At 46.8% G+C, this 23,655-nt stretch overlaps 1 protein-coding gene across 1 annotated transcript in view; it reads right to left on the bottom strand.

Moving 5' to 3' along the window:
• The window catches only part of LOC110586098 (beta-galactosidase-1-like protein 2), a 51,522-nt gene that overhangs the window by 793 nt on the left and 27,074 nt on the right, over positions 1-23,655 (bottom strand). The window contains exons 7-18 of the mRNA XM_021696241.1: positions 21,968-22,060; positions 19,089-19,170; positions 13,428-13,498; positions 10,322-10,406; positions 8,575-8,712; positions 7,923-8,003; positions 7,401-7,507; positions 6,590-6,730; positions 3,165-3,236; positions 2,802-2,880; positions 531-618; positions 118-229 (exon numbers count right to left, since the gene is read on the bottom strand). Coding sequence (XP_021551916.1) covers positions 118-229; positions 531-618; positions 2,802-2,880; positions 3,165-3,236; positions 6,590-6,730; positions 7,401-7,507; positions 7,923-8,003; positions 8,575-8,712; positions 10,322-10,406; positions 13,428-13,498; positions 19,089-19,170; positions 21,968-22,060 — 1,149 coding nt within the window. The remainder of the gene's footprint in view (positions 1-117; positions 230-530; positions 619-2,801; positions 2,881-3,164; positions 3,237-6,589; positions 6,731-7,400; positions 7,508-7,922; positions 8,004-8,574; positions 8,713-10,321; positions 10,407-13,427; positions 13,499-19,088; positions 19,171-21,967; positions 22,061-23,655) is intronic.

Here is a 23,655-nt window from a genome sequence, read left to right on the forward strand (position 1 = left end):
CAGAGAATCTCTGGGTGCAAGTGGTATAGAGGGCTCCAGCAAGGACAGGTACAGGGCTTGGGCTCAGAGCTCTCTGAGGGAAGACCGGAGAGCCCAGGCAAGGAGGGGACTACAAACCTCCAGCTTCATGAAGGTGTCAAAAGGGGAAAGGGAAATAGACAAGGCACCCAAAAAGAAAGCAGGGAACGTAGGTACTTCAGGGATAGGGCTCCATTTGTCGACGCTGAACCTACGAACAGAATGGAAGACAAGAAAGAAAGGAGGGCACTTTCTCAGATTTGGACCTGTCCTGAATCTAATTACAAAGGCATTCCAAATACCCTCACCCACCCCCACCTGTTAACCAGGGTATCATGGAAATTCCCTAGTCTCTAGTGCTGGTACTGCCCCTACCTTGGGCAAGTTTCTCTGGGTTCTGGGTCTGTTTACACTAGAGTGGGAGGGGCTAGGGCAGAGCAGTTCTCTGGGCCTTCCTGCCTCTTACTGCACCTTATCCATGGGTTCAAACACTTCATGTGGTGGGGACTCACCTCTGAAAGAAGCTCTTTTTCATATCCAGGCTGTAGATTCTGAATTTTTTCAGGGGAGAATCATTCAGATAGATATTTCCAATTAAACCTGTGGGAAGGAGTCAAGGAAACATGAATGAGATCAGAGGCAGGGGCAGAGCTGACCCAGCTAAGGCCCTGCACATACATGGAGAATTTCTGAAAAGTTTCAGTGAGGATTCCTCCAGAAGTATATACTCCCTACAGAGCTCTTCATATGACATAAAACCTTCTCTAGAAATCCCAAAGGAGAAAAGAATTAGTAACAGCAGTGTTTGCCAGGACCTCCCTAGGATTTGCATTGGGTGAGAACAATCTCTGGCCTTTCTCTGAAGGGGAAGCTACATTTTCGGGCCTAAAATGAGTTCCAAAGGGCAGATAATCAAGAGGTCACAGCAGTTCTAACTTAGCTTCAAGATCAGATTCAGTAGGGTCCCAGACTGAACAGACCTAATAATTCAGCCAGAAATCTTCTACATGACCTAGGAATAAAGATATATTAAGTATTTAAATTGTGAACAGATGGCAATATGACTTGGGTATCCAAGTCTGAGGACCCACACGCACTTGCATAGTGATTAGCTAGTGCCTTGGGGAAGGGCCAGCAATGTTAGTCCTGGAGCAGCTCCCATGGTCCTCACAATCATGGAGCTGCTGAATTGCTAGAGAGGGAATCTGAATAGGCTGGGAAGTGCAAACAGGTTTCATAGAGCCTACAGACTCTTAAATTACAGGTACAGCTGTGGGGCGGGGGGAGCTCTTTGACTTATAAACACTGAACTGTTCTAGGGGATAAGTACTCCACAGTGAGAGTCCAGGGCACATCTTACTCAGGAACCTGGGGAGGCAAAGACTGAGAATGGGGTGAGCCTGGCAATCCCTTCCTGCCCACAAGAGAGCAAAGGAAGTGAAGATGGGCCTGGAGATGGAGCTCCTAGGGGAAGAAGCCAATATCCAGAGAGGAACACTGGGGGATTCTTTAGGAGAAAAGGAAGATAAGCCTGGACAGTACTAGAAGCTACCATGAGGCCCATCTGGAGAGGGCCAAACCCCAAGACCCAAGAAACCCCCAATGGCTGGGCTACAGCGTTGCCCAGGCAGGAAAGGAAGGGATGCACAAATTTCCTCATTACAAAGGCAAACACCCATGAGAGAGTTGGGAGGTCACCAGTATCCCTTACCATAGTAGGATTTATTTGTCTGAATTCTTATGTTATAACTTACATGAAACCACCGACATTTTGATAGATGAAAAGGAAGAGGCAAATTTAAGCAGAGAAGTTTTAGAAGGCCAGGAAAAATAAAATGAGTTGGTGGGATATTCCTAGGGGAGCATTCCATCAAGAGCATTTTGTTTACTGCAGGTACTACCTCTTCCTCCCCACCACAACTGAGATCATCAGTGGGTTTCCACAGTGGATCAAGAAAAGAAATTCTGGGACACCGGGGTGGCTCAGTCAGTTATGTGTCTAACTCTTGGTTTCGGCTCATGTCATAATCTCAGGGTTGTGAGATCAAGCCCTGTGTCAGGCTCCATGCTCAGCGCATAGTCTGCTCATGATTCTCTCCCTTTCTGCCCCTCCCCCTACTCACATGTGTACATGCTCTCTTTCTCTCTCCCCCTCTAAAATAAATAAATAAAAACTCTGAAAAAAAGAAAAGAAAAGAAAACTTCAGTGTGGAGACCCAAGAAGGCAGGGGTCCTATGTATGCCCTTTTTGGCTTCCTGGGAATCCCCTTCCTTAAGCCTCACCACCCCAGCCCAGCCCCAGCAGATAGTCCCCTACTAAAGCAGACTACAACCCAGGGAGATCTGGAGAGGCTGGCTCAGTGTTCCCTATGTGTTCACCATGGCCATGTGGACAACATGCATAAGAAAGAGGTCAGAACCCACATGGGCCTTTCAGGAAGGCCCACTTCCACCTCTCTTCAATAGGCTTCCATGAATTAGCTCCCTCCAATGGGCCTCTGCAATCCATCACTCTCCAGTGGGCCTCCATTACCTACCTCCCTCCAATGGGTTTCCATTACCCACCTCCCTCCAATGGGCCTCCACAAACCACCTCCCAGTGGGCCTCCATGACCCACCTCCCTTCAATGGGTTCCCACAACCCAACTCCCTCCAATGGGCCACCATGACTCCACCTCACTATAGTCAGCCTCCATGACCAGCTGGTGCGCTGATTTGAAGAAAAAATAGCCAGGCATTGCTGAGCACTAGAAGCTCTTCTCTCAGCACATGCTATGACCCACCTTTGCGCTGGTCATCAATGTTATCCCCGTAGTTGACTCGCCCGCGATTCTCCACCAAGATCCTCAGCCTGGTGTAACCCTGCCAGGAACATAGTGGTCGATGATGACCACCTGATTCCCCAGCCATAAGATCACAGCTGCACCTCAGAGTTTCTTTGTGGAACCCCAGTTCTTCCCTGAACTCTGAGAATAGGGGTGAAAGAGTACCCACTGATCAGATAGCAATGTTTTGCCCCTCTTCCCATCAGCAGCTCTGTGGTTAAGGAGCTTCCTGTCTTCCAGGTCTTCCTCTTTGACTCCCACCAAACCTGCTCAGGAAGCAGCTTGGTGCTAGCCATCACCCAGCTCCCCAGGATAACAAACCTGGATCAAGGGAATAACAATCTTCTTCCTTTCATAGTCCAAGAATCCTACAGACACTGTGTTCACAAATACCTGCCAAATGAACAGACAGAAAGCATCCATGGGTCGACAGGAGGGAGGCATAAGAGGGATCTCTCATAAGCAAAGAAAGGGATAACATTATGTGTGTGCAGTGAAAATGGGGGTTAGCCAGGCATAGAGGAAAAATGAATGCCCATGACTGTAGCTGAAAAGGACAGCAGAGCTGATGGTGATGGGCCATTTCTACACACTGGTAACAGGCAGATATGTGAGCACTGAGGAGAGAGAGCCAGATGCATATGGTAGGGCCTGATGACCACAAGGTCACAGGAAATAAGATGCCCCAAGATTAGAGCACAAATCAATGGTATAGAAATCAAAAACATAGTAGAACAGATCAAGGAAAATAGGAGCTGGTTTGTTGAAAGAATCAGTAAGATCAATAAACCCCTAGCCAGATTTATCAAAAATAAAAGAGAAAGGACCCAAATAAATAAAATCATGAATGAAAGAGAAAAGATCACAACCAACACTGAAGAAATACACACAATTCTAAGACATATTATGAGCCATTATATGCCAACAAATTAAGGAATCTGGAAGAAATGGATGCATTCCTAGAAACATATAAACTACCAAAACTGAAACGGGAAGAAATAGAAAACCTGAACAGACCCATAACCAGCAAAGATATTGAATCAGTAATCAAAAATCTCCCAACAAACAAGAGTCCAGGGCCGGATGGCCTCCCAGTGGAATTCTACCAAACATTTAAAGAAGAATGAATACCTATTCTTCTGAAACTGTTCCAAAAATAGAAATGGAATGAAAATTTCCAGACTCAATTCTCTGAGGCCAGCATTACCTTGTTTCCAAAACCAGACAAAGATCCCACAAAAAAAAGGAAATTACAGACCAATATCCCTGATGAACATGGATAAAAAAATTTTCACCAAGATACTAGCTAATAGGATCCAACAGTATATTCAAAGGATTATTCACCACGACCAAGTGGGATTTATTCCTGGGCTGCAAGGTTGGTTCAACATCCACAAATCAATCAATGTGATACACAGCATTAATAAAAGAAAGGACAACAATCATATGATCCTCTCAACTGATGCAGAAAAAGCATTTGACAAAATAAAGCATCCTTTCTTGATTAAAATGCTCCACAGTGTAGGGATAGAGGGAACATACCGAATATCAAAAAGCCATATACGAAAAACCCACAGTGAATATCATCCTCAATGGGGAAAAACTGAGAGCTTTTCTCCTAAGGTTAGGAACATGACAGGGATGTCCACTATCACCACTATTATTCAACATAGTACTGGAAGTCCTAGCCTCAGCAATCAGACAACAAAAAGAAAGAAAAGGCATCCAATCGGCAAAGAAGTCAAACTTTCACTCTTCACAGATGACATGATATTCTATGTAAAGAACGCAAAAGACTCCACCCCAAAATTGCTAGAACTGATACAGGAATTCGGCAAAGTGACAGGATATAAAATAAATGCACAGAAGTCAGTTGCATTTCTATATACTAACAATGAAGCACAAGAAAGAGAAATCAAAGAATTGATCCCATTTACAATTACACCAAAAACAATAAGATATCTAGGAATAAACCTAACCAAAGAGATGCAGGATCTATACTCTGAAAACTATAGAACACTTATGAAAGAAATTGAGGAAGACACAAAAAAAATGGAAAAACATTCCATGCTCATGGCTTGGAAGAACAAATATTGTTAAAATGTATATGCTACCCAAAGCAATATAATTCCTATCAAAACACCATCAACATTTTTCACAGAGCTGGAACAAATAATCCTAAAATTTGTATGGAACCAGAAAAGACCCCAAATAACCAAAGTAATGTTGAAGAAGAAAACCAAAGCTGGTGACATCACAATTCCAGACTTCAAGCTGTATTACAAAGCTGTCATCATCAAGACAGTATGGTACTGGCACAAAAACAGACACACAGATCAACGGAACAGAATAGAGAACCCAGAAATGGACTCTGAACTCTAAGGCCAACTAATCTTTGACAAAGCAGGAAAGAATATTCAATGGAAAAAAAAGACAGTCTCTTCAATAAATGGGGTTGGGAAAATTCGACAACCACATGCAGAAGAATGAAACAGGACCACTTTCTTACACCATACACAAAAATAAACTCAAAATGGATAAAAGACTTAATGTAAGACAGGAATCCATCAAAACCCTAGAGATGAATGCAGGCAGCAACCTCCTGACCTTGGCCACAGCAACTTCTTGCTAGACACATCCCCAAAAGCAAAAGAAACAAAACCAAAAATGAACTATTGGGACTTCATCATAATAAAAAGCTCTTGGACAGCAAACAGTCAACAAAACTAAAAGGCAACTATGAAATGGGAGAAGATATTTGCAAATGTCTTATCAGATAAAGGGCTAGTATCCAAAATCTATAAAGAATTTATCAAATTCAACACCCAAAAAACAAAAAAATCTGGTCAAGAAATGGGCAGAAGACATGAACAGACATTTCTCCAAAGAAGACATACAAGTGGCCAACAGACTCATGAAAAAATGCTCAACATCAGGGAAATACAGATCAAAACCACAACGAGACACCACCTCACACTGGTCAGAATGGCTAAAATTAACAACTCAGGAAACAACAGATGTTGGCGGGGATACAGAGAAAGGGGAACCCTCCTACACTGTTGGTGGGAATGCAAACTGGTGCAGCCACTCTGGAAAACAGTATGGAGGGTCTTCAAAAAGTTAAAAATAGAGCTACCCTATGACTCAGCAATTGCACTACTAGGTATTTTCCAAAGATACAAATGTAGTGATCTGAAGGGGCACATGCACCCCAATGTTTATAGCAGCAATGTCCACAATAGCCTATGAAAAGAGCCCAGATGTCCATCAGCAGATGAGTGGATAAAGATGTGGTATATATGTACAATGGAATATTACTCAGCCGTCAACTTGCCATTTGCAATGACATGGATGGAGCTGGAGTGTATTATGCTAAGCAAAACAAGTTAGAGTAAGACAAATACCATATGATTTCACTCATATGTGGAATTTAAGAAACAAAACATGAACATAAGGGAAGGGAAGGGAAGGGAAAGAAAAATAAAGTAAGATGAAAACAGAGAGGGAGACAAACCAAAAGAGATGCTGAACAAACTGAGGGCTGCTGGAGGGGAGGCGGGGGGTGGGGGTGGGGGAGGGATAATTGGGTGATGGGCATAAAGGAGGGCACTTGATGTAGTGAGTACTGGGTGTTATATGCAACTAATGAATCACTAAATTCTACCTCTGAAACTAATAATATAGTATATGTTAATTAATTTGAATTTAAATAAAGAATTTTTATAAAAAAGAGAAATCACCCCTACCTGTCCCCGGTCACGCACAAGACCACTGAGGATGCCCGATGAAGCAATGGTGGTCTCATACAGAGTGTACCCAAAGGACTGTCCATTTCCATTGTTTATTGGCAGGTTCTCCATATTGAGTGGTTTTTCAGAATTGACTGGCTGTATAGAGAAGAGTAGGGGGAGATATAGGCTAGGAGAGGAGAAAACAGGCAGCAACCTCATCTTGAGCCTTCTGGGGGAGTGCAAGGTAGCAGACAGATCCCCACCTGGGACTGGGGATTTGGGGGAAGAGGCCCTCTAACCTTTTCTTCTAGTTTGACTTCTCACTATACAAACATAGGGAGCCAATCCGGCTGATTGGCTCTTCAAGCTCCAAAATTCTGATTTTGACTTCTCATCTTATTAGCCCTATGCTGTCCAGGGTCACAGGGAGGGCAGATGTGTGATAACAATGGAATGAAGCCCAGAGATGTACCAGACCTGTAGACTTTCAATCGACCATCATTTCTGCATCACGGCACCCCACTAGGTCAGCTCCAGGGGTGCACCCTCTTCTCAGAGGGGGGATACATCCCATTCACGTGCCTCTTCACCTTCCTCCCTGTCCACCAAGGCTGGAGAGAGAGACTACCTACTGTGTTAACCAGTTTTTCCTCAAATTCTTTTTGTTCCTTCCCAGTTCATACTCTAGCACAAGTTTATGCTCTTTCCTCTGAGCTCTAAAGTCAGGGAATGGACCTCAAAGCTATCAAGCGTTGGTTTTTCTCCCTCTACAGCCCCACTGGCCCACCTAGCTACTGCTCCAGCTTCCCTGCCCCAAGGCACTCACCTCCTCCATGTACTGCAGGGCGTCCCACAGTGACAGGTATAAATTCGGTCTCAAGGGCTCATATGCAGTCTTGGGAAGGAGGTCAGGTTGGGGAGGAAGAGGGACACCTGCAACACAGACAACAGGGCCAACCCAAGAGGACCCAAAAAGTCACTGCCACCTCCAGCCTCCCCAGCCCCTGGCTCCTGTCCACGGCCCAATGTGCTCCTTTATCCTAGAGCCAAGAGGGAAACATTCTTAGACTGCCTGGCCCTGCTAGGAAGGCAACATGGGGGCGGGGGGGTGCAGGGGACTTTACTTTCTCATATCTTCAGGAGTCTTAATGCCCATAGAAAGGCAAAGCTGATGACACACAAACCATGATGAAAACAGTCTCCCAAACTTGCCTGTCCTTGTCTAGGGACATTCTTGTACATAGGTCAACTGGGGTTGAGATGGGGTAGTGAAGAAGTCATTCTTCAGGGGTCTCAGAGCAAAAGCAAGGGCCCAAGTTGGTGCTTGAGTCGGCTGTCTGTCAGGTACCTGAGATAGAGCCAAAGAAACCTCGGAGCTTGAAGTACTTGGCTGTGTAATCCCCAGCCTCTGTCAGCACAGCGTCATAGTCTGCAAGACACCAGGATGCTGTCATTGGTCACCTGTGTCACAGGACAGTGTCCACAGCAGCAAAAAGAGAAGGGAGAAGCTGGGGTATGGCAACAAGGTCCTCATCCCAGCAATTTGGGAGGCAGAACACTTCTGGTATGAGCCATCAATCAGAATACAATAAATACTAAATACTATAAAGTTCCACCAAAAGTGCCATGGCCATGGCATGACCCTCAATTTCCTGCATCTTGCCTACCTTCAGGGGACTCTCAACCTAAAGGGTTCAGGAGTCACACATCTCAAGGACCTGAGTAGGGAGGAGAGGCTGCCCTCATCAAAGGACCTTCCCTCATCCTGGCTGTACCTCTCACTTCCTCCAAAGACTTCCAAAGACTCACAGGCATGTGAGTGGGCTTCAGTCTCCTACTGCTCTAAAAGTTTAAAAGTAATAATCTGGGCAAAACCATCCCTTCCCCAGGCACTCTAGAACCAAATGCATTAACGGTGCCAAACACTGCCCCTGCATAAAAAGCCACAGACATGCTAATGTGGGATGTTCCAGGGAGGGTCAGTGTTGGGGAATACTTGCCGTAGCTGGTGACATCAGATTTATATTCATGAAAATGCATGGCTCCATTTATGAAGCCAAAGTTGGTACCTCCATGGAACATGTAGAGGTTGATGGAGGAGCCAGCATCGAGGATGGCAGACACTGTTTTTAGAACTTCTGCAGGAGGAGGGGAGAAAGGGGATGTGCAGAGCGAGTCAGAGTTTGGGACAAGTCACAACCTTGTTGGCCTCTCAGCTTTCCTGACCACCCCCCCAATCCCATCAAATTCAACTCCATAGCTCTGCCCTTCAGCTTCCACTAGAACTGCAATCACAGAAGATGAGGTGTATGAAGAGAAAAGGGCCAGCACCACAGCCCCGGAGCTGCAGTCTTCCAGCTGTTGGTTCCATCACGGCCAAGTCTCCAATGACTATGATCTGAACGATGGCAGCCTTCCACCTCCACTGTTCTCAACACTTACTCACACTTGGTAAGATGCAAAGAGTCACTGGACTCCTAATTGGAGATGTAATTTCTGACCACCTCCCCAGTCCCACCTCTATTAAAGAATTAGCCAAAGATGTGAAAAGATAACATCAAAAGAGAAATATAAAGTATTAATACATATACACACATACATATATATTGGCAATCAGATTGACAAATATTAAAAATTATTTTAATACTCAGTGTTGATGAATCTATGGAAAGTAGGTATTCTCATTTAATAATAAGAAGAATTGTTATAATCTTCCCAGAGAGCAGTTTAGTACATATATATCAAAATTGAATTAATGTAGCAATTCTATTGCTAGGAACTTATCCTAGGAACATAATATGCCAGATTTGCAAAACTGGATGTTCAAGAATGTTCACTGCAATGGTGTTCAATTAACAAAAACCACTGGAAACATCCAATTGTTCATCAGTAAGAGAGTGGCTAAATAAATTGTGGTTTAATCACCAATACAACAGGGTTCTTTGCACTCTTTAAAACAGTGATGGAATCTCTAATAGTATAGAAGGCTGTTCATTTGTGTCAATCAGGGCACAGGCAGGTAACAAAGAGCAGCCATGACTATGAGCATCAATATCTCTGTGTGCATGCAGGGCTGCAGACAGACACAGAACTGCCTGCACAATATACAGCTGACCCTCGAATGACATGGGTTTGAGCTGCACGGCTCCATTTACACATGATTTCTTACAGTGCAGTGCTGTAAAGTATTTTCTCCTCCTTACAGTTTTCTTCATAACATTGTCTTTTCTCTAGCTGGTTTTATCATAATAATACAGTATATGACACAGACAATATACAGAATATGTGTTAACCAGTTGCATGTTATCAGTAGGTTTCTGGTCAATAGTAGACTATTAATTGTTAAGTTTGGGGGGAGTCAAAAGTTATACCCAGACTTCAAGCGTGCAGGGGGGTCAGCACCCCTAACTGCTGCACTGTTCAAAAGTCAACTGTATGTGTTTTCTCCGGGCTCTGGTGTTTTTATTTCTTCTTCCTACATTTTCTGTATTTGCTGGATGTTTGCAATAGGTGTGCATTGCCTATATAATTATCAAAACATAATAAAGCAGTGTTAAGAGTCCTACCATTCACTTCAAATGTCAAGACACATGAGTCTGGAATATCAAGAGCTGACTATGACATGCAGATAATCCCAGGAGCCTTGCACCCTACAGCTCATTTACATCAATTAGCACATTATTTGGAACTGATTTTTACTTCATAGGTCAATACACATGCTGGGTGTAGGTACTGCAAAGCACTTACCAGAAGAATCCAGGATGTTGTGTGGGCCTCCCCACGAGTCAAACCACCCTGTCCAGTACTCCATCACCATCTTGGGCTGAACCCTCTGGGCACCACAAAATGAGAAGTTAGCTGGCCAAAAGAGGCAGAGAGGAGTTCTTCTTTCAGGGAAATCCCAGCCCTTCTACCCTCCCAACTCCTCCCTGGCCACACACTCCTTGCTGTAAGGGCCATCAAAAGCAGAGCGCAGGTGAGGACCAAATGCACCTGCACCAGCTTATCCTCCACATGTGCCTCCCCCTGCAGGTAGAAAGTGGAATGAACCACCAAAGCTGATGCAGGAGACCCTGATGCCTTAACGTGGCTTTAATGTTGCATACGGAGCTAGCAAGAAAACACAGGGATGTGTTCAAAGTCAGTCTGCATCAGAAGGCAGCATGTGCTCTGGGAGTCTTTTCCTATGTGGGTTTGCTTTCTAGGTCAAGCCAAGCTTTGCCTATCCCCTCTCAGGGAAGGAGAATGTTCTATCAGGATAATTCCATTTCTGATGGGCACCCCATGGTTGCAGACCCCTCAGTTGCTGTTTCCCTTTAGCTGCAAGAGTCAGAGGGCTGTAGAGTAGGCCCCTCTTTGAGGTCTAGTTTAAACATTAGTTTACAAAACTGGACGAGAAAATCAGGGAGTTATTTAGCACAGCTATTCCAGTGCAGGCCCTGCAGCCGCAGTATCTGGCTTCATACCTTGGCTAGGACGTTCGATAACAATTAAGTCTTTAATATTACTTCAGAATGCTGACTTTGGTGTGGGATTGCCCCAGGGATGCAGAAACCATTCCCAGAACCACGTTCTACTGTGCTGTGTTTGCAGAAGCACCAGAGCATCGAGGGGAGATAGAAGGACTAACACGCTGGTGTTTCAGGTTCCACACCAGAGAGCCGTCCTCATTCATGAAGTACTTTCTCTGTTAGCGGTGGCCTTACATTTAGAGGGCAACACATACAGAGCAACCAAATCTAGTCCACAGTGATGGGACAGATTTATTATCTATTGAATAGAAGATACCAACCACGCCAGAGGAAAAGCCAAAGTAGTCACAATAATTTTTTTAGCAAGACTTGTGGCTTGGTTTTTGTTTTTTTTTTACACCTGTCCACCTCCCAAGAAGGGGATACACTGTGCCATGTTTAAGTCACTAAGGGTGAAGTAGATTCTATGTGCCACATGTCAATAGTCTCCAGGGCTAGGAGGGGGCTCCCTGACTTAAGGGCGCCAGGGCCAAGGTACAGGGATGCCCACCAGTGGCCCAGGTCACTGCGCCGCACGATGTGGGTAAAAGCTGGAGCTCTGCCTCAGTCAGACGGTGCCGTACCCCCTCACCCGCCACTTACTGGGTGCTCTATTTGTTCTCCAATCGGTCTCCTTGACTGTACAACAGTAACCACGGTAGCCAGCTGACCTGGTTACTGGGAGAATTAAATGAGATAATGCACATAATGCCTTTCACACACGGTGCCTAGCACTTGGGAAGTGCTCAAGAAACACCCACGTTAATTATCTTCATCACTGGACATGCACATGAGGGCCCAGCAGGGTGCTGTTGGACAGCCCAAAGTTGAGCAGAGCTGGGCCTGTCCTGTTTGAGCATTCAAAGCAGACTCTGATCTAAGTCCCCTTCCTTGAGGAAAACATCACTGAACAGAACTGCGGACAGAAAGGCCATTAACGGTGCCAGTCTGTCAGCAGGATGACCCCGCCTGGGTGCACAGCTGTGGGGCCCCTATCTAAGGATGACCATAAAGGAGCCAACATGAAGCCTTGCTTTCCTGGGTGCTTTCCAAATATTACTTCATTTGATCTTCAAACAACCCCCTGAGCAGGTACTATCATTATCCCCACTTCACAGGAGAGGAAAGAGAAGCAGAGGGGTCACACTACCGAGTGGGCAGAGAGACAGCTCACAATATCCTATACCTGCCTTAGACAGTACTCAGGTACAATCCTCTTTAGTTGCTGGGCTATTGTTTATTTTTGTTTATTCCCCAGGTTGGTCACAAACCCATAAGGCAAAGACCTGCCATCTTAGTCACCACAGGGTAACAGGGCCTAGCCACATTCCACACACAGAGCAGGCACTCAGTCAACACTGGAAGGAAGGAAGGGAGAAAGGGGCTGGACCTGGGCCCACCGGGACCCACTGTCTCTCCCCTGCTCGGCCTAACAAAGTCTGCCTGGTGTCAGGTCCCATCCTGCCCCATTTCTTCCTGGTCACCTTCCCTGAGCATTCCGCCTGTCCCTCTAAACTCAGATAGTAGCCACATCATACACACAGGTGGCCCTCATCCTCCACAGCTTCACACTCCCCTGGTGACTTCATATGGATGTGCCTTTGGACCTACTTCTGCTCTCAGAAATGAACAGGTGGAATGGAGAACAGCCCCCACATCTCTGAATGCATGTACTCACGGGGGATACTAATGTTCCAGCGGCTCCCCACTAGGCCCGGGGAATCAATGCCTACACCTAATAGGTGGTGACAGTCTGGGGCATTCACACCCTTCAGCAGGACACGGTGAGGGATGGGGCCCCAGCTCTGTGAATGGGCTGCCACTACCGTGGCCAGATCCCATCTGCCTCCTTAGGAGAGGCATGTGAACTCAAGAGAAAAGAATCAATCAGAATAGGATTTAACTGTAAATTCCCATCAACCTGAAGGATGTGAACTTATACTCGGAAACTCCTCTCCTCCCTCCTCTGACCAGGGATGGCCCAGGCTTCCCATCTTGCTGACGACAATAATCTTTCTAGGCCCAGAGGGACCTTACGGGTTAAAGTCAGACACACAGTACAGGTCAGGAAAGCATTACTCCTCTCAATCCCAAGATGGGCATATCTGGGGCTAATGGAGTCCACAGAATTCTAGTCCAGAGCCTCTGTGAACAGCAGAAGGATGGCTGGGAGGTGAAAGGCTGAGCGAGCCCAGAGTCGTCCTCTCCCCATCCTGGAGCCCTGGGCAGAGCTGCAGGTACCTCACAGTAGTTCACACTTCCTGACAGAGGCTCCACTTGACTCTAGGACTTTCGACACTCACACCAAGCAGAGAGGGAAGCTGCCCCTGGGCCAGACTTACCTGCACACTTAAGAGAAAGTTGGTTAATAACTGCAGCTCATGTTGTGACTGCAGGTTGATGGTGGCCAGCACTGTGAATGAAAAAGAGAAAGAGAAACAAAGCATTGTTTTAAAAGCCAGGGAGACTTTCTGAACTAACCCAGACCTTTCCCAATTTTCCAGCAAAATAAATTAATCTTGACATTGTTTCCCACCTCCAATTAGAGTTTAGTTGCTCTGATGTCAGGAGATTTATCTTGTTCCTCTCAGAAACTCCACCACTCAGCTCAGAGCTTACAGGGCAATCACTCACTAGGCATCTGTTCTTGATTAATGTAATTTTTACAAGCAGAGTGTACATTTCTGGTAATTATTCTTTCATAGGAGCCCAGAGTCTGATCTTTGTTTTGCACCTCAAGCATTTAGTGCAAAGTAATGATCTAAATGAAGACTTCCCTTTTATTTCTTAAATGAGGGCTAATTTTCTATTTCATTCCATAATGTGTCCATTTTTTAGTTTAAAATTATATTTTAAATGGCATCAGTGAAAAGTATGCCCAAGAAAAATGTGCTACATTTGGCCTATATGGTCATGGACCTTTTAGCCTACCCCAGCTGCAGAACTTGGCTCTGAGGCTCCTTGCCTGCCTGTTGTCTGCTTGGACAGTAGGCCTCATATGCACTGGCCTTGGCCTGAGCTCCCACAGGTCTGGGAATGCATGACAGAGACCAACCAGCCCGCCAAGCTGGCCACCCTGACACTCTCCTGGGAGACATAAGCCACTGATTACCAGTGATTAAAAATAAACAATAGCTGAGGCTCTAGGAGGTTAAATAACTTGCCTCAAGGTCACACAACTGGTGAGCAGCAGAGTAGTGCTGCAACCCAGGCCCATCGGACACTGACCCATTGTCCTGTGATGTCACCATTCCCTAGCAAGCCACTGGATAAGACCCTACACATCCAGACACCTCCTTACCTAAAGGAGAAACCTTGAAGACAGGATGCCTGTCTGAAACTGAGCAGGTAGAAATCTCAGAAGTGAACAGGATTAGAATGGCTAAAAACATGGCATCTATTCCTAGCCTTCCTGACTCCTCACTAATATAAAAATAAAGGAATCCAAAGGTGGAAGTCCATAAAGAACAAGACCTAGAGTAGACAAAACAGAGAGGAAGTTTCAAGAAAATCTCAGGAGGCTGCAAAGGGCAGTGGGTCAGTAAACAGCCTAGAAGAGTGGAAGAAGCTTCAACCGACTCCCCACCCTCCAGCGCCAGTCCTTCTCTCACGTCCCAGGCACTGTGCAGCGGGGAACACACTTCCGTCCCCTGCCTCACACACTCCTCAAGCCTCTTCCCCACTGGTGCCCCACCCTGGAGGACCACATTCTCTAGGTAAGCTGAGTGTCTCCAGGCTGGGAGGGATCAGCGCAGCAGACTGTGAAGTAAGAGATCTGCAGCTGGTCAGTAAGGGCCATCTCAGCCAAAGGATTCCTGCCCATTCCTCCTGTCTGCTCCCAGGATATCTGCAGCAACAGACCAAAGGATTCGTCTCTGGAAACACTTAATAGAGCTAAAGACAGTATCTCCAAACACCGACATTTGGGCTTCCCTCCTGGAAATAGCACACCCCAGCCCAATCACCCTACAGGGGAGCACACCTGCCCCAGCCCCTCCTGGCACTCAGCTCCCAACTGGCCGTTTAGTGCCTCCTCTCTAAACTGCTCAGTCCTCTTTAAACTGCTCATTCCAGAGCCAAACAATTGAGGAAATCCCCTCACATGAAGATTGAGCAGAACTGGTAAATCTTAAAAAAAAAAAAAAGTAAAATATCCTCAGAGCAAAGTAAGAAAGATAGTGTCCATTTAAAAAGTATGCCATGAGAAAAGAAATATATTCAAGAAAACAAGACCCAGGAAATATGAGGATTACAAGACAAATTGAGGAAGTCACCCAGAAAGTGGAATTAAAGGGCAGAGATACATCAAGAAGATAAGCAACTTAGAGAATAGATATGAGAGTCCAACCTACAAATAACAGGAGTGACCAAAAGATCAGAAAAAAGGAAAGCATATAAAAAAAAAAAAAATCCACTGACTGGATGTTCCACTGTTTCAATTCAAATGACGCCCGAAAGTTCCACAAAAGGAAAAAAATCCCACACCAAAGAACATCATTGTGAAATACCAGAATACCGAGGACAAAGGGAAAATCCTGTAATTTTCTAGAAATGGGAAGGAAAAACACCAGGAAGAACATATAAAAGGATCAGGAACCAGAGTGTCCTTGTACCTCAGCAGTGACGGTGGGTGCTAGAAAATCTGGGCACAGCGCAGAGAAGGGGGGATTGGGCAGGAGACCCAGAGTTCAGCCTCGGGTAAAGCCGGGTAGCCGGCTTCCGTCAGGTCAGGGGCGGTGGGGTCTCAGACCCATCGGACTTGACATAGAGTCTGATATGTACAGGTATTTGAAACACACGTGACAGGAGTTTGGAAAATCTTTGGTAAAGCGTTTGTTTAAAAGAGAAGGGGGGGACACCTTAAACTAACGTAACGTGTGTCAACCATGTGTGTGTCAAGTCAAATTTAAACAAAAAATAACGATGAAAAGAGAAAGGGGAGAGAAAAGAGAACTGAAAGAAAAGGAAAGGAAACGGGATAGCTACACTGAAAGTGAAGAAAACTAAGCCCAGCGAAAGCGAGTCAGTTCACCAACAGCGCCCCGAATACCGCTCGTAGGGCACGGCAGCGGGCAGGAGAGGCATCTCCACGCGGATAAGGCCGGCCCATAAAGCCGGTCAGAATCACGGAGGAGCTACGCCGCCGGGATGCCGCGGGCCAGGGTCACGTCTAGGGACGGGGAGGAGGCAGCAGCATTTCTGTGATCTTATTCTACACCTGTGGATGCCTTAACTCTAGTTACACTTTTAAGTAATGGCGAAAAGTCCTTCCGACAGCAGGCAGAGCTCCGGAGGTAAGGGTTGGAGTGCAGGGCACCGGGAGGGGCGGCACGGGGGGCGGCGCGGAGGCGGGGGCAGAGAGGAGGGGATAGGGAGGGGGGCACAGGGGACGACGGCGTGGGAGAGGGGCACGGCGGGGCGGGGCGGGGGTATGGAGAGGGGCGGAGCAGGCCGTGGAGGAAGGCCTGGAGTCCCGCAGCCGGCCTCGTCGACTCCCTCCGTGCGTCGGAGGCGTTGCTCAGCGCGGTGCTCACGCGCTAAACCTGTGCACCCGCCTCCAAAGGGTCTTGCCTGCGGGCACTGGCCACAGCCCCTCCCAGGCCCCACCGGAAGTGATGGGCCGGCGGAGGCCTTGGAAGCAGCCACAAGAAGACAGTGCCATCGCGTGGAAGGAGCGGGAATCGCGGCTGGTCCTTGAGCTCAGTGGGTCTGGGGAAAGGGCCTTCTCTTGCCCATTCATCCAACGAGACACCCCCGAGTGCCCCCCGCAGGCCGGCGCTGGCCTAGGGCTGCGGAGATGAAAGGCCCTATCTGTTGTCTAGTAGAGGGGAGGGCGACGCAGAAGGAACGGGAAGCCCGGCGTGCTGCCGCAGAGGCAAGCAGGTGGTGGGAGCCCTTAGGAAGTATCTGGCAGCTGATAGGAGGCCCTTCAACGACCATCATCCTTGCGGAGCATGAACCGTGTCCAGGCACAGGGGCACCGCCAAGCAAGACGGAACCCAGGCCCTGGTGGATCTTACCGCTGCAAACAGGTGAATAAAACAAAGAAACTACCCAGAATGTTAGAAGGCAAAAATAAAGCAGGGCCCAAGGGCTGGGGGAGCTCCAGAAGGAGCTGCATTTCAAATGGGTGCTCAGAGGAAGCCTCACTTCGAGGTGACCTGGGAGAAAAGTGGGAGGAGAAGTCTCTGCAGGAAGGCTGGGGGTGTCCAGTATGTTCCAGAAACAGATAGGAGGCCAGGAGGAGGGTGGAACAGGATGGCAGGGGGAGGGGGGCCAGGAGACACCTAGCCAGGTCACAGAGGTCACAGGTCAAAGGAGGCCCTTTCTCATAACTTGTGCTTCAGTGTGAGGAAGGCTGGGTGTACCTGGAGTTAAGGTGAGGCCTGAGGCAATCCAAATGACATTTGCAAATGCTGCTATGTTGAGAAAAAGTTGTGTCGGAGTCAGCAGTGAAGAAAGGAGATCAGTTCAGGGCTGCTGCAACAGCCCACATAAGAATGATGGTAATAGCGGACAGGGTAAAACTTACTTGGATCTGGATAAATTTGAAGATAAAGCTAAAGATAAAAAGGATTTGCTGTGTGTCAGGCATACACAAGGAGAGGCCTGAAAGTGCCTACAAAGTTTAGGTCTGGGCAACTGGGGGAAATGGAGTTGCAATTTACTGAGAAAAAGAAGACGGAAGGTGGGACAGGCTCTGGGAGGGACACAGACAAGTTCAGTTCCCCGCGGGTTCCACTGAGATCGGCAGCCTTCCCGGAGTGCTGCGCCCAGTAGGCAGATGCACATGTGAGGCAGGAGTTCAGGAAGGTCGCTCATGGAGACGGGCACCTCACACTCATCAACACACAGGTCAGACCTAAAGGCACCTGGATGACATCACCAGGGTGGTGCGTGTGTGGAGAGGAACATTCATTCCAAGCAGTGAGAAGTAAAGAATTTAAACATCAGAACTCAGGAACAGAGAAGTGACCAGCAGGAGATACCAAGTAGGAGCAGCCTGTGAGGTCAGAGAAAAAACAGGAAATTGGGTCTCAGACACCAAGGGACGAAAGAGATTGATGGTTGCTGACAAAATCTGAGAGGTCAGAGGCGACAAGGACGAGCATTTAAATTTGTAGCATGGAGGTCACTGGCAACCCTGAAAAGAGCAGTGGCAGTGGAATGGTGAGGGTGGTAACGTGACCCCGATGGTTTGAGAGAGATGGAGAGGAAATGGACTGGGGCGGCCATTGAGCATGGACATGGGGAGATTTCTTGAAGGGGAGCAGAGAAACACAGCAGCCTCTGGATAGGGAAATGAATCAAGAGATTTGTTTTACAAGCGAGAAATAACAACCTGTTTACATGCCGATGGGAATGACCCATTAGAGAAAATCTGATGACCCAGGGCAGAAGCAGGAGTTGCTGGAGCAATGCCCTTGAGTAGCTGAGGGACAAGGGGCTTGGTGCGCAAGGGTGAAGCTGGCCAGAGCCTCTACGGTAACAGGAAGAGACGCAGAGTAAGGGAAACAGATGGCGCTGATGGAGGGCCGCCACGGTGATCTTCTGTTCACTTGCTGCCCAGCCAGCTGCCATCACCACAGGGGCTACATACCCCCTGGGTGGTGGTCACCCATCTCCATGATTTTGGCAGCGTTTGAGTAAGCCACCCTCCCAGGACACCCCATAACGCTTCATCTGCTCTGCCCTCTCTGCAGACATTCAGAGAACTTCCGTCTAGGATGACCAACTCACCATTCCTGTCCTGCAGTCTGCAGAGCACTATTAGTGTCCTGAGTGAGTGCTCAGCCCAAGTGGGAGACCAGAGATCCATCTGCCACAGATCCTCCAACCCTCTGAGGCCCAGAGCTTCGGGCCCAATGCCATGCAAATGGGAGAAGCCCAGACATCAGGGAAACTCCACTTGCGACCCAGGCCATTTGGGGAAGCATGCAGAGTGAGGCCAGGGTGCCGCCTCCCCCCCTCCCCCCGCCCCCGCACAGCGTCCAGGCAGGCACCTCCATCCATGACTCCCTTTTGCAGGCCGTCCTTGTTGTCTGAAGTCAAGAGCAATTCCACAATACCTCGGTCCTCCAAGGCCTATGGGGGAAAAGAAAACAAGTCAATCTGTCGTTCCTCAGAGCTGGGAAGGTGGCAGCTAGAAGAGAAAGAAGGAAAGATTCAAAATAAAGCATTTACTTCCCCGCAAAAAGTGAACAGAAACCTATCCTGTCTGTGCCAAACATGGTCAACAAAGCTCTTATCAGCTGAAGTCCAGCTGTGGCAGGGGTAGGGCTGTCAGACTCTGGCATCCCTTGGCTGCCTCAGATGTGGTGAGGTGCCAGATCTGGCTAGTGCGTGCGCTATTCTTAGACAGCCCCACTCAGGCCGGCTTGCAGGGTCTCCACGAGCAGGCCAGGCCCTCCTGACCCTCCAGCTCCCCCTGCGCCAGAAGCAAGCTGCCCATCCTTCCCCCACACTGGGCCAGGGAGGGCTCTGTCCAACACAGTCACATGCCCATGACACACTGCACGTGCCCAGTAGAACAGGAAGAGCTCCTTGAAAGTTGTCAAATGAAGAAGTGGAAGGAGCACACACTGTGCTAAGAGGCAATAACCATTTTACTACTCAGAATAACTGCTACCATTTATGAACCACTTACAATCATGCTAGGCCTTCTGCTAAACACTTTACATAGACTGTCCTATTCACTCTTCACAATAACTGTACAGAGGAAGAGTGTCAGAGAGGTTGGATAAAGGGTTAAGGGATACAGAGCAAATTAGATAGTATGGACCTGAATCAAGAGTCTGTCCACCTTGGAAAGTCTGCTCTGGGGCTGTGGGCTCTAAAGGATCAGAAACCCTGGCAAGGGGGACTCTCCTCTAATTTTCCCTGCAGATATTTTGACAAGACTGCTTATTTCAACCAAATTCTTTGGGAAATAGGTGAGACAGAGAGAGAATCCAGTGGGTACATAATGTTCATGTCTAAAGCCTGATGCCAGTAAGGAAAGAGCAGAGGGGGCCCTAATTCTCAGAGACAACAGAAGCTGCAGAAGTTCAATCCATTAAGCAAGGTGAAATGTTTATTAAAAGCCCTGGACCCAGCACCTCGCAACTCTCCAGCCAGTCATTCGCCGATACATAACAGGCTTTGCCTCAGTTCCTACCTTATGCATATAACATCGTGGGGGTTGGGAGGGTGTAAGCTTCTTTTACAGCTGTACTATTACACTTGACTTTTTACAGGCATTAATTTATTGACTGCACACTGGAAGGGGTAATTACTATTTCCTGAGCACCAGCGATCTGCCAAGCAGAGTTAGGGGTCTTGTGTCTATAATCTCACTTCATTCCCAGAGCAGCCTTAGAGAAAGGCATTCCTGTCTCCATTGAGCACATGATGAAGCTAAGGCTCAAAAAGGTGAGGTGATTTACCCAAGGTCATCCTGTGCTGATGGTGTCCATATGTCTGCAACACCCAGGACAAGCTGCAAGACAGCTTAAGAGGGGATCCTCCCAAGAGGTCAGGATGACAGCAGGTGGGTGCTGCAGCTTCCCTTTGTCCATCTGTCTCACATATGGATACCTTTCCCAGACACAAAGGAAGTGTTGACTGAGCTGGAGAAGCCCCTTAAAGGGGTTGCCCTCTCCTCCCCACCCATTAGCAGAACTCTCCTTCTCTACAGCTCAGGACTCAGTAAACACCTGCTGGAGAAGCACCAGAGAGACAGTCCAAGGGAAGGAGTTATAGTGGGAGAAGCTCTCCTATCATGAGCCCTGGCTGGGATCTTTCTAGCTAATTCAAAGGCAAAGATGGAGCTGGAGGTATGGTCTAAACAGGCTGCAGTTGGGCTTGACTATCAGGATGCCTGGGAATGCCTCTTCCTAGATACAGGCTTATTCCCTACACAGGGCTTTCTGCAGGTGATAAGAAAGGGGCAAGAGTAGATAAGAACCTATAAGCTAGAGTGCTTGAGCTTGGTCTGCCTGTGTGCAGGGAATGAAGTAATTTCCAGATGGAAAATGAATCTGCCTATGACAGCAGAAGAGATGCTGACATCAAGGGCCAAAGCTAAAGCAGCTTTAATTAGGTGGATTCCCTGAGGCCACTTAACATTTCCTCAACCCACACCATGGCCCGTCCTTCTAAGTACCCTAAAACCACTGCCAATAATCTATCAAAGTGTTATTTATTCACTACTTACTACATGCCTAGAACAGTCCTGAGCCAAGTGATCTCACACACATGCACAATTCAGAGAGGCAAATTCTCTCACTAGTCCCACTTCAAAGAAGAGAAAATGGAGGTTTAGAAAAATTAAGGCATTTGCTCAAGGACTTAGCTACAAAAGGATAGAAACCAGATCTAAAAAAACAGGCCTGTTTTTTTAAGTATCATCTAGCCCTGCCATATACTGGTCTGCCATACATTCAATCAGTGGTTCTCAAACTAACCTACACATTGGAATCAGATGTCTGAGGACCACCCCAGTGATTCTTATTTGATTAGTATGGTATATGGCCTGGGCATAGGGATTTTTAAAGTGTATGTTCAGATGAAGCTGGGAACCCTTGCTTTAGATGCTAGAATGAGAGCAGCCTCTACAGAGAGACTTCACTAATCATCACACTCAATGAAGCCCATCCCTTTATTCTCAGCCATTGCAATTCCATGTATGTACTGCAACCCCCAATTAGACTCAATCTATAGAGGGTAAATAAGTGATGACCCCACTGAAAAAAAAGTATGGTGAAAGGATTCACTAATTAATAAATGGTGCTAGGAAATGTGGTATTAATATGAGAAAAGAATTAGGCCAACATGTCACATCATAGCCCATACTACATTTCAGAGGAAGGAATATGAAGAAATAAACCAAGCTGACTCTTACTTTCTTGATGTAAGGCATATAGGCCGGGTCTCTGTTATAGGAACCATATTCATTCTCCACCTGCACAGCAATGATGGGGCCTCCGTGCTTGTACTGCGGAAAGAGAAATCAGGCGCCTGGGTGGCTCAGTTGGTTAAGCAACTGCCTTCGGCTCAGGTCATGATCCTGGAGTCCCAGGATCGAGTCCCACATCGGGCTCCCTGCTCAGCAGGGAGTCTGCTTCTCCCTCTGACCCTCCTCCCTCTCATGCTCTCTGTCTCTCATTCTCTCTCTCGCAAATAAATAAAATCTTAAAAAAAAATTAAATAAAATAAAAAAATGATAAGAAATCTCATGGTGTCTTTGTTCACTCTCGCCCTACCCCCTCCCCGGCATAGCATGGCATAGTCAGAAAAAAGCAACCCAATTCCCAGTTCCCTCCCTCAAGACAGAAGGAGCAAAATGGAACTTGTTTGCAATATTCTGGGCTGTCTGTAGGCTGCCCAGTAGACTAGTTTCAGTCTCATCTGACTTGGAGCTCAGACAGGAAATGGCCTAGCTTGGACCTCAGGTTGGAAGCTACATAAGGCAATGAAGATCACAGCATGTGAAAATTTCAGGGGGTCTACAGACCCATGTATGCCAGGGTGCAAGGGATTATAGGCAGAGGAATATGATAGAACATCTAAGGCCACAAAAAGAAGCTGGCGTGAGACTCTTTCAGAAATTAAGACATGTAAAACCAGCCAGGGAAAGTTGGGAGGGAAAAAAAGGTGGCGCACACACAGGACAGACTAGATGTGTGCCCAGAAAACATCTGAGAAGATCTAAAGCCATCACCCCATGCTGATCTTAATGCTTAGGTGCCCACCAAATAATGAAGGTGTTCCCCACCAGTCTGCAAAGACTGAGAGAGGTGACTGTTGTTTCAAATGCCCAATTTTCAACAACAACAACAACAAACACAAGGCAAAGAAACAGGGTAACACAGCTCATTCAAAAGGATAAACTAAATCTCTAGAAAAAGTCTCTAAAGAACACATGCTGGATTTACTAGACAAAGATTTTAAAACAACTGCCATATATATGCTCAAAGAGCTAAAGAAAACATGGACAAAGAAATCAGGAAGAGGCTATATCAGCAAAGTGAAAATATCAATAAATAGAAAGTATAAAAAAACTAAACAGGATTTCTGGAGCTGAAAAATATAATATCTGAAGAGAAAAATTCACCATAGAAGATCAACAGCAGATTCAAACAGAAAGAAGAAAGAATGGGATAACTTGAAGACAAGTCATTTTAATTATTCAGTCTGTAGAGCAAAAAGAGACAGAGAATGGGGAAAAGTGAATAGAACCTGAGGGACATACATAACATCAGTAAGCAGACAAATACACTCATTGCAGAAATCCCAAAAAGAAGAAAGAAAAGGGGCAGAGAGATTATTTGAAGAATTAATTGGCTGGAAACCTCTCAAATTTGAGGAGACATGGATATACAAATCCAAGAATCTTCAGTGAACTCCAAGTAGCATTAACCAAGAGCCTAAACCAAGACACATTACAATCAAACTGTCAGAGCCAGAGACAAAAAGAGATTCTTGACAGGAGCAAGAGAAAAGCAACTTGACATGTATGAATGATCCCCAATAAGACCATCAGTGGCTATCTCACCAGGAATTTGCAGGGCAGTGACAGAAGGATGATAC

This window comes from Neomonachus schauinslandi, chromosome 11 (assembly GCF_002201575.2).
Source record: "Neomonachus schauinslandi chromosome 11, ASM220157v2, whole genome shotgun sequence".
NCBI lineage: Eukaryota > Metazoa > Chordata > Mammalia > Carnivora > Phocidae > Neomonachus > Neomonachus schauinslandi.